This window comes from Pholis gunnellus (genome assembly GCF_910591455.1).
Source record: "Pholis gunnellus genome assembly, chromosome: 8".
NCBI classification, from domain to species: Eukaryota; Metazoa; Chordata; class Actinopteri; order Perciformes; family Pholidae; genus Pholis; species Pholis gunnellus.
In genome coordinates this window covers 27,791,739-27,803,495 of record NC_136534.1, presented here as the reverse complement: position 1 = coordinate 27,803,495, position 11,757 = coordinate 27,791,739, and the positions used below count along the sequence as shown (strand labels likewise).

Below are 11,757 nucleotides of genomic sequence, written 5' to 3'. Positions count from 1 at the left end.
AAGTTTCCAGACCAATTCCTTTTCATGATCGACAAGAACAAAAAGTTATTTCCTCCACCGAGCAAGAACATTGAAAAGAGGAAAAAATGGGGAGAAGAAAAAGAAGAACGTGGGCTCGAAGAACAAGCAAAGGAAGAAGATGAAGGAAGCGAGCAAAGGATAGGAGGCTGGCGTGTTTCCTTGTGACTGTGTACCAGCTAAAGACTTCAATATCTGCTTCTTCACTTATCAGTGATCTTAGTTTATGATACCACTGATGCATCATCACGGTCACAATATCCAAAGAAGAAAAAGGACCTTTATTAAGTGTTGCAAACTAGAGATTAATCTGTCAATTCAATTTGGTTTAGTTTGTATACAATTCTCATAAAACTGTCAAAGTAGTCCAATACAATGCCTTGTTTGTTTGACCAACTGGAATATAAAAGAGTCCCAGAACATATTGAAGTTAGTCTTCATAGTTTAATATAGTTTGAACTGTTTCTAACTTCCTCCCTGTTTACCTCTCGTCTCACACAATGGTGGAATATATCGTTGGGTTGGGTGTTTTTCAATACTAAGACATTTATTCTTCAGCTGGCATGAACACCACAGAAGAAGAGCTCAGACAAACTTCATCCTGCTGAGCTGCATTTACAAGAACTGGACCTTCAACCTGGCAGGACGACCGCCCCGTTACCACAAACCGTGCTTCTCCTGACGAACCAGAACCAAACATATGAGCGGTAACTCAAAGGCTAAGTGCAGGTGGGACGGCGCTACGACACTTTTACCAGAAATCTGATGTTTACAAAGATGGCTGTCGGTGGTTGGCGACCTGACAAAGTGACAGCTGGAGGAGCAGAACCCACACAGACTTATCAGACTTTAGGAAACGGTCTCGTGTGTGTTTGGAAGTGGACCTCTGGGACAGTGGACCGAGTCTCTCTCAGAGGGTGAGAGTTGTCTTGTTAGAAGAAAAACCAGAAATAACGCAGGCAGGCCAAAATGAGTTGACTGGAAACTGGTTATAGAAAACAGAAGAAAAGCCAAAAGGAATAAAAGGGACAGATTCCCATAAAGGAGGATGGGAAAATAAACAAAGACTCAGGTTTAAAGACGCCGGATCAAATAAATTCCTGTTAGTGGTCTAGAGGTTAGTGTTGCAGAGAAAAATGACCCGAAGAAGCAGCCTCAGTAGGATCCATGAAAACCTCTGTGAAGTCTCAGTGTCACCTCGTGATTCTGAGGGACAGAGCAGCCTTTAGGTGGAGGTTCAACATGTTGCTCAAGGACACTCCAGCAGGAGGGGAGGGGTGAACTTCAGTCTTTCTATTAACTGCACCTCACTGTCAAAGTCCTGGTTTAGTTTGGTCTCTGCAACTTTCTAACACAAATTAGATCTTTAAAGGTTCTCTATTACACATCCAGATCATCAATATCTGATCAATAACTATCGTCTATAAACACGTAGAGTATTAATCATCCAGATCATCAATATCTGATCAATAACTATCGTCTATAAACACGTAGAGTATTAATCATCCAGATCATCAATATCTGATCAATAACTATCGTCTATAAACACGTAGAGTATTAATCATCCAGATCATCAATATCTGATCAATAACTATCGTCTATAAACACGTAGAGTAAAGTCGACCTGATCAGAGAATGAAGTCTCTATGTTTGTTATAAGAGCTCCACCTCTCGCGTGCCTTTTAGTGCATGTGAGCGTGCCTTTTAGTGCACATGAATGCACATGAGCGTGCTTTTTAGTGCACGTTAGTGCATGTTAGTGGACATGAGCATGCCTTTTAGTGCACGTTAGTGCGTGTCAGTGCCTTTTAGTACGTGTTAGTGCATGTGAGCATGTCTTTTAGTGCACATGAGCGTGCTTTTTAGTGCACGTTAGTGCATGTGAGCATGCCTTTTAGTGCATGTTAGTGTGCCTGCATGTTAGTGCATGTGAGCATGCCCCACTGGTTAGCTCATTGCTCTACTCTCGTAAGGAGGTTACAGCTGATAATGTTACTTATTAGCACTGTTAGCTGTAGCCGCTGGCTTAGCCGTCGCCATGTTGAGAGCTGTGTGGAGGCAATAATTATGCTCTGAATTTCGTATTGACCACTTTAAAAGTGAACCTGGTTAAATAAAGATGATATACAAAAAACAGGGTTTCTGCAGATTCTAATAAAACAAATTTAAGACACAAATTAAGACTTTAAATTACCTGGACATTTATTTAATAATTATCGAAAAATGTCAGTGAATGAGTCTTAAGAATAATAGAATTTATAGGTCGACTTGCTTCCTGAGATCTCAACATGTTTCAGAAAGTGATGTTGGACGTTAAATGTGAGTCATTTTGGGAACTAAAAAGTCCACCATAAGACATCCCGTTATGTAATTCTTTGATTAGATATGTTCCTATGTAGGGCTGCAACAACGAATCGATAAAATCGATAATAATCGATTATTAAAAGAGTTGGCAACGAATTTCATTATCGATTCGTTGTGTCGCGCGATTATTACGCCACTCAATAATGCCGTGTTCACACCAAACGCGATGAACGCGGCGCGAAACACGTCATTCGCGCCGCTGGTCTCTCCGGGGACTATTTGTGTTCTCTGGACGCGCCGGAGAGGGGGCGTGGCTTATCGCCCTGAAAGCTGTTCAACTGTCCGCCATCAACCGTAGAAAAATAGCCTCTATTTCTGCTCAGTACGTGTTGTGGAAGTCCAGATATCACGGGGAACTAAACGCCGTCATGTCTGGTTCATAACATAGTCCAGAGGAGCTCCGTGGATTTCATCGAGCTCACTGTGTCTAGTGAGCCACACGTCTGTTTACTACAGCTGTATGAACACAAAATACACTGATTTGGCTGTGATTTAACGGCATTAAACCGACAAAAAGGGACTCCGAAATAACTACGTAATGATGCCGATTTGTACTTGTTTTCTCAATGGAGCTCGGATCGATCGGTGCTAGGCTATGCTAACATTGTAGCAGCTCCATCAACACTCAACATAACGTCATCTAGACGTAAATACGGCAGCGTCTATTCATTGTTTGCACTATATGGTTTACACACACACACACACACACACATGTACACACACACACACACACACACACACACACACACACGTACACACATAGTCTGGTCTCCACTGATATGAGGGGTCGTAGAGCTCTGGGTGAACAGACGGCTTCAGCATTAATTTCCTGATTCAACAACGGCAGGAAGTCAGTGATGACGGGAGAAATCATCTCAACGCTGATTGGCTATTGCGCCACAGCGTCATACCATTTTTTCGGTTGGAAATTAATGCTTTGTTTTTTTATCCGATTCATCGATTAATCGAAAAAATAATCGACAGATTAATCGATTATTAAAATAATCGTTAGTTGCAGCCCTATTCCTATGTAAATCACAATTTTCCCCATTTAAGGAGGGGTTCTCACACGTATAACGGCGTCACAGAGGCTTCAGAAAGGTTTTCAGAGCAGAGCAGACTCAAACAAGATGCTTTGGAAATAACAAACATCCCCATTGACGGCCACGTCTCCACGGAGACAGACGGGGGGGGGGGACAGTACCTTCTCCAGCTGGGGTCAGGAGGCGGGGACAAGTAGGCGGAGTTATACGGTGAGCTGTCCACCTGAGGAGACCATTGGTTAAGAAACAACAAGACAAATGATCCTTTCTACTTCAAGTTCCTACATGGAGTTTTTAACTGGTTATGAAAAAGTCTCTTTCTCCAGAAGCTTCATTACAGAAGTGTAAATAAGCAGCAGAGAGTACTCTGGACGTTGTACTCAGGACACTCTGAACATCTCCTCACACAGAGAATACTCTCAGTCTCAACAAGTATCCTGATGTCTTTTGTTGCTCTGTCCATATAGCTCCATTAGAACACATCAGTGAGCATCAGTGTTGTTCCTTCATCACCATCATCATACTGTAGGTTATTTTGACTCAATCTGTGGATTTAGCCATCACTGAAAATAGTAGTCACTACTTCCTCCTGTTTATTGATCAAAACTACAGAGATTACTATTAAACTACATGTGTGTGTCTTTAGTAGGAACCAATGGGCTTAGAGCTGAGAGACAGACAGGAAGACAGACAGGTTTGAGAGACAAACATGTTGGTTAGAAAAAGAAAAATATGAAATAACTTCAGCCTTAAACTTTTTGTAGGTTTAGATCTGACAGTAGACTAAAGGATACTTGTAGGTTTAGATCTGACAGTAGACTAAAGGATACTTGTAGGTTTAGATCTGACAGTAGACTAAAGGATACTTGTTGGTTTAGATCTGACAGTAGACTAAAGGATACTTGTAGGTTTAGATCTGACAGTAGACTAAAGGATACTTGTTGGTTTAGATCTGACAGTAGACTAAAGGATACTTGTTGGTTTAGATCTGACAGTAGACTAAAGGATACTTGTTGGTTTAGATCTGACAGTAGACTAAAGGATACTTGTTGGTTTAGATCTGACAGTAGACTAAAGGATACTTGTTGGTTTAGATCTGACAGTAGACTAAAGGATACTTGTAGGTTTAGATCTGACAGTAGACTAAAGGATACTTGTTGGTTTAGATCTGACAGTAGACTAAAGGATACTTGTTGGTTTAGATCTGACAGTAGACTAAAGGATACTTGTAGGTTTAGATCTGACAGTAGACTAAAGGATACTTGTAGGTTTAGATCTGACAGTAGACTAAAGGATACTTGTTGGTTTAGATCTGACAGTAGACTAAAGGATACTTGTTGGTTTAGATCTGACAGTAGACTAAAGGATACTTGTTGGTTTAGATCTGACAGTAGACTAAAGGATACTTGTTGGTTTAGATCTGACAGTAGACTAAAGGATACTTGTTGGTTTAGATCTGACAGTAGACTAAAGGATACTTGTTGGTTTAGATCTGACAGTAGACTAAAGGATACTTGTTGGTTTAGATCTGACAGTAGACTAAAGGATACTTGTTGGTTTAGATCTGACAGTAGACTAAAGGATACTTGTAGGTTTAGATCTGACAGTAGACTAAAGGATACTTGTAGGTTTAGATCTGACAGTAGACTAAAGGATACTTGTAGGTTTAGATCTGACAGTAGACTAAAGGATACTTGTTGGTTTAGATCTAACAGTAGACTAAAGGATACTTGTAGGTTTAGATCTGACAGTAGACTAAAGGATACTTGTAGGTTTAGATCTGACAGTAGACTAAAGGATACTTGTAGGTTTAGATCTGACAGTAGACTAAAGGATACTTGTTGGTTTAGATCTAACAGTAGACTAAAGGATACTTGTAGGTTTAGATCTGACAGTAGACTAAAGGATACTTGTAGGTTTAGATCTGACAGTAGACTAAAGGATACTTGTTGGTTTAGATCTGACAGTAGACTAAAGGATACTTGTAGGTTTAGATCTGACAGTAGACTAAAGGATACTTGTCGGTTGCGGTACGGTCGGACTGGTGAGATGAACCGGCGGTCCCTCTGGACTCGCTCCACCAGGCCGTGATGCCGGGTGGTCCGGTTGGACTCCAGAGTGGAGGGGAAGGAGCCCTAAATGAAAGAGAAACAGAGATCAAATTGGGATTTTGTTTTAATGTGTGCATTCATTCAACAATTCTAATGTCCCTCACTGGCATAACAAACAGCAAGGTAGAGAAAGAGAGAAACAACAAACTCTTATCAGAGCTCCACTGGTTTTAACAAATCTATTTCCAGGACATTTTAAGAGAACTCCTGTTGGTTCTATTGCAAGTCCATCATAAAACCATTTACTATGGCCGACTTTGATTTGATTCTTAAAATAATGATCTGGCTTTTTACAGGTGTAAAACAGAATTGATGCTCACACGACTTCTATCTTGTCCCTGAACGCAGCTCAGCGTTTATCTTCAGGACAAAGACTTGTGAAACAGTTCATCGGGTTAAAGTGTTGGATGGATGGATGGATGATAGATGGATGGATAGATGATAGATGGATGATAGATGGATGGATGGATGATAGATGGATGATAGATGGATGGATGGATGATAGATGGATGATAGATGGATGATAGATGGATGATAGATGGATGATAGATGGATGATAGATGGATGGATGATAGATGGATGGATAGATGATAGATGGATGATAGATGGATGGATGGATGATAGATGGATGATAGATGGATGGATAGATGGATGATAGATGGATGATAGATGGATGATAGATAGATGGATGATAGATGGATGGATAGATGATAGATGGATGATAGATGGATGGATGATAGATGGATGGATGGATGATAGATGGATGGATAGATGGATGATAGATGGATGATAGATGGATGATAGATGGATGGATGATAGATGGATGGATAGATGATAGATGGATGATAGATGGATGGATGGATGATAGATGGATGGATGATAAATGGATGGATAGATGATAGATGGATTATAGATGGGTGGATGGATGGATGGATGGATGGATGATAGATGGATGGATGGATGGATAGATGATAGATGGATGGATGGATGGATGGATGGATGGATAGATAGATGATAGATGGATGATAGATGGATGGATGGATGGATGGCTAGATGATAGATGTATGATAGATGGATGGATGATGGATGATAGATGGATGGATGGATAGATGGATGATAGATGGACGGAAGATAGATGGATGGATATATGATAGATGGATGATAGATAGATAGATAGATAGATAGATAAATGGATGGATGGATGATAGATGGATGGATGATAGATGATAGATGGATGATAGATGGATGGATGATAGATGGATGGATGATAGATGGATGGATGGATGGATGATAGATGGATGGATGATAGATGGATGGATGGATGATAGATGGATGGAAGATAGATGGATGGATAGATGATAGATAGATAGATAGAGATGGATGGATGGATGGATGGATGGATGGATGGATAGATAGATGGATGGATGATGGATGGATGGATGATAGATGGATGGATGGATGGATGATGGATGGATGGATGATAGATGGATGATAGATAGATAGATAGATAGATAGATAGATAGAGATGGATGGATGATGGATGGATGGATGGATGGATGGATGGATAGATAGATAGATGGATGGATGATGGATGGATGATAGATGGATGGATGATGGATGGATGGATGATGGATGGATGGATGATAGATGGATGATAGATAGATAGATAGATAGAGATGGATGGATGGATGGATAGATAGATAGATAGATAGATAGATAGATAGATAGATGGATGGATGATGGATGGATGATAGATGGATGGATGATAGATGGATGGATGATGGATGGATGATAGATGGATGGATGATAGATGGATGGATGATAGATGGATGGATGATAGATGGATGGATGATGGATGGATGGATGATGGATAGATACTTTATTACAGCCTACGTTTTCCTCCAGGACAACTCAATGTTTTCCAGGACCTTTAGGGCAGCTTTGTACTTTACAGGACCTTTTCATTGACTGGTTTGTAAGTAAAATATCTGAAATGGGAGGAGGACCAGAGGAAAACCACTTGAAAGATCTCCGGCGGGCTCGTCTATGATTTAGAGCAGTGGTCCCCAAACTACGGCCCGCGTCCACATTTGGTCCGGCCCCCTGAACAATACCAGAGACGCATTATGATTTTTTTTCAGTCTGCACAATTAATCGAATTTTAATCGCGATCACGATTTTGGCTGCCACGATTAAATGAGCATGATCGTCTGCGATATTGACGTTTAAAATACGTGCTCTGCTACATATCAAATCAAACGCTTCCTGAATCAGCCAACCACCAGGGGGCGAACGAGATGAGAGCTGTCATGCGCGCACCCTGTAGAAGTAGAAGAGTAGAAGAAGTAGAAGAGCCGAGAGACGGGAGCTTGAAGGACGAGTACTTGTGCTTAATTTATTTATACGCCGGCATGTCATGTCTGTCACTACATGGTCGCGCGTTTTCAATTCCCCTGCTCTCTGTATCGCGCACGGCGGTGTTCCGCCCCGATCCGTGCGCACGATGCAACAGTCGCTCACCTGCGAGTAGCACGCACGTAGCACCCCCCCCCCCCCCCATAATCGGGCCCCAGGTCAAACGATATGTTCAGTGATGTGGCCCTCACAGGAAAAAGTTTGGGGACCCCTGAGTTAAAGGTTCGTTTGCGTCCTCTCACCACTTTCTCTATTCAGCTCAACCTCTTTTAATTACTTCATCAAAATGAAAACATCTGGTCACTATTTTATAACAAAGATTAAAGAAACCTGTTTAAATAAATTGTTTTGAAATACATTTAAATTATATTCAAAGTTTATGCAAAAAGAGTTGTGATATCAAAATGATATCTGAATCAGATTGAAACTTTAAAAAGTGGACGGGTACTTCTCTACTCGTGCTAGAAACAGAAGACCAGCCAGAACCCAAACCCTCTGGAGGAACAGGCTGTAGCAGAAACACAGAAGGTGTATAAAAGCTACAGAAACACAGAACGGATGGTTCCAGTCACCTGGAAATCTTGAGGGCTCCGGCCGATCTGGTTCACGTTGGGCAGCGAGCCGCCGTAGTAGAGACCCTGAGTCCTGGAGAGACGGAGCTTCTGGGCCTGAAGCTGAAGAGAAGAACAAGAACATGACGACAACAACAACAACACAACCAATCAACTCTTTACCAGTTAAACCAGAACAAACCATCAGCAAGAACTCAAGACATACACTATACGTGAAGTACATGAGTATATAACAATGTTCCTCAGAGGTCCCACGACATGATTTTATCACGATATTTAAGTCACGATACGATATTATTGCGATTTAAAAAAAATTGCGATATGCTGAGTATTGCGATAACATGTATTGCGATTTCTTACCTTTTTTCAACTGCAAATGATGTCCTCAAAGGAAAACTGTGTCAACATGTTCTATCTAATGAGATAACGTTTTCAGTCTGTTCGTCACTTCAATCATTCTTATTGCAGCATAATGTGAAGCAGACAGACTGTTTGTACTACAGTCTACACTACTCCGTTCAGTTAGCGGGATGTGAAGTGTTTCGCTCAATCCGGCCTCACAGCGGCGTTAAATCTGCCAGCAGCAGCAGTGCGGCGCATAACTGGCTTTTTCAACAGAAGCACGATGGCAAACGTCCGCGTTTAAATGTGGAAACGCGACGGCACATTTCTGATTTCTTTCTCCGATGTCTCCATCTTTGTTTTGACCGACTTCCTACCAATCACGCTGACCCATGACCTCTGCTGACCTCACCAGAGAACAACTCAGCGCCATCTAGTGGACTGAGAAAGCAATTGATTTTATTATTCTAGTACAAAAACGTTTTGTATTTGTATTTGCAATACTAATAACTTACACAATAAAAGATCGATACTTGGCTTCCGTGTATCGATACAACATTGCCACATAAAATATGGTGATACTACGCTGTATCGATCCGACCCCGAGTACTCGTTCTGTCCACGGCAGTAATTCAATAATCAGATTCTGATCTTTAAAAAATATAATCAACAAAACTAACTGCTGACCTCTGACCTTCTTTCACAACATATGAAGTAACTGACCGTCTGTCTGGTACCACACACACACACACACACACACACACACACACACTAACTGACCGCCTGTCTGGTACCACACACACACACAGTAACTGACCGTCTGTCTGGTACCACACACACACACACACACACACACACACTAACTGACCGCCTGTCTGGTACCACACACACACACACACACACACACACACACACTAACTGACCGCCTGTCTGGTACCACACACACACACAGTAACTGACCGTCTGTCTGGTACCACACACACACACACACACACACACACTAACTGACCGTCTGTCTGGTACCACACACACACACACACACACACACACTAACTGACCGCCTGTCTGGTACCACACACACACACACAGTAACTGACCGTCTGTCTGGTACCACACACACACACACACACAGTAACTGTCTGGTACCACACACACACACACACACACTCACAGACCGCCTGTCTGGTACCGCACGCACGCACGCACGCACGCACGCACGCGCACACGCACACGCACACGCACACACGCACACGCACGCACGCACCTGTCTGCTGGAACCAGATTCCCTTAAAGAACTAAAGCATCAGAGAGAAGTTTAAAGTGTGATGAACTGGTTTCATCTCCAGTCTCCGTCCTCGTCTCCTCGTCTTCTATCTGTTCCTTGGATCTTTGTAAAAACACGTGTTAAAACCAGCTGAACTGAATCTTTAGAAGTTCCTAAATGAGTCCTAACGTCTTTGTAAACGGTTTGTCATCAAAGCAACAAGAGCCACAGCTTTATGGGCTAAAAGAAACAACCAGATGAGCTGTAAAGGTCTTCCTGCTCTACGACCAGAACCACCAACGAAGAAGAAGAGAGGAAACAAACGTCCCGTATACGTCCGTTAACACAACCACGCGTTCAGGGGCGTATCGTATGTTCCTATGTTAAAGAGATAAGTTAACGATAACTAACCGAACTGAGTTAGTTATCCTTAAAGAGATAAGTTAACGATAACTAACCGAACTGAGTTAGTTATCCTTAAAGAGGTAAGTTAACGATAACTAACCTAACTGAGTTAGTTATCCTTAAAGACGTAAGTTAACGATAACTAACTTAACTGAGTTAGTTATCGTTAAAGACGTAAGTTAACGATAACTAACCTAACTGAGTTAGTTATCCTTAAAGACGTAAGTTAACGATAACTAACTTAACTGAGTTAGTTATCCTTAAAGACGTAAGTTAACGATAACTAACTTAACTGAGTTAGTTATCGTTAAAGACGTAAGTTAACGATAACTAACCTAACTGAGTTAGTTATCCTTAAAGACGTAAGTTAACGATAACTAACTTAACTGAGTTAGTTATCGTTAAAGACGTAAGTTAACGATAACAAACTTAACTGAGTTACCCTGAGAGAAGTGTTCTTTAAGAGCTCTTTTAACTCTTTAATATGAGTCTCACTTGATGGCGGAATCTCTCAGAACATCATTATTAGTTAAACATGTTAGATTAAGTTATTCTCGTTAAATACATATGTAGAAATCGTCGTGTACAGAAGCAACAACACACTAAACTCCTCGATGTGTGAAAGGAGTTCGGCGGGACGTGACAGCGACGTTCACGTAAACAACGTAACATAGTAAACAACCGAACCGTCGCAGCTAACGCGTGCTAACTTACGCTAACGACGCAACGGACAACAACATGTCGAACAGAAGCAGACAGTTCTGCGAGTACGTTAACAAAGTTAGTGAGCAGACAGACAGACATAACCTGCAGACAGACAGACACAGACAGACACAGACACACACACACACACACACACACACACACACACACACACACACACACACACACACACACACACACACACACACACACACACACACACACACACACACACACACACACACACACACACACACACACACACACACACACACACACACACACACACAAGGCCTCTCTTCCTCCTGTCTCACCCTGGTGGAGGTGATGTCCATCATGACCTCCTGGAAGGCCGCCGTCTCCTCGGCCTGTCTCTGCGTGTGAAGCGCGATCTTCTCACTAAACTTCCGAGGATTTGAAGCCCCGGACCCGGAGCCCGAGGCGGGTCCTGGTCCACAGCCTCCTGTCGCAGACATCTTCACGGAGCGGACCGGACGACGTGACGTAGTGGAACGATTCAC

General features: G+C 42.1%; 1 protein-coding gene across 7 annotated transcripts in view; it reads right to left on the bottom strand.

Annotated features, from left to right (window-relative positions):
* Window positions 1-11,712, bottom strand: part of LOC306700542 (CREB-regulated transcription coactivator 2) — a gene marked incomplete at both ends in the record, with an annotated part of 24,548 nt that extends 12,836 nt beyond the window's left edge. For 6 of the 7 annotated variants that reach the window (XM_079165575.1, XM_079165581.1, XM_079165576.1 and 3 more), the window contains 5 exons: window positions 1-18; window positions 3,587-3,648; window positions 5,444-5,560; window positions 8,524-8,625; window positions 11,551-11,712. The exon at window positions 1-18 is cut by the window's left edge and continues 51 nt beyond it. In XM_079165575.1, the coding sequence (XP_079021701.1) occupies window positions 1-18; window positions 3,587-3,648; window positions 5,444-5,560; window positions 8,524-8,625; window positions 11,551-11,712 (461 nt within the window). The remainder of the gene's footprint in view (window positions 19-3,586; window positions 3,649-5,443; window positions 5,561-8,523; window positions 8,626-11,550) is intronic. The other variant, XM_079165580.1, reaches the window with a different exon arrangement.
* Between the last annotated feature and the right edge of the window lie 45 nt (window positions 11,713-11,757).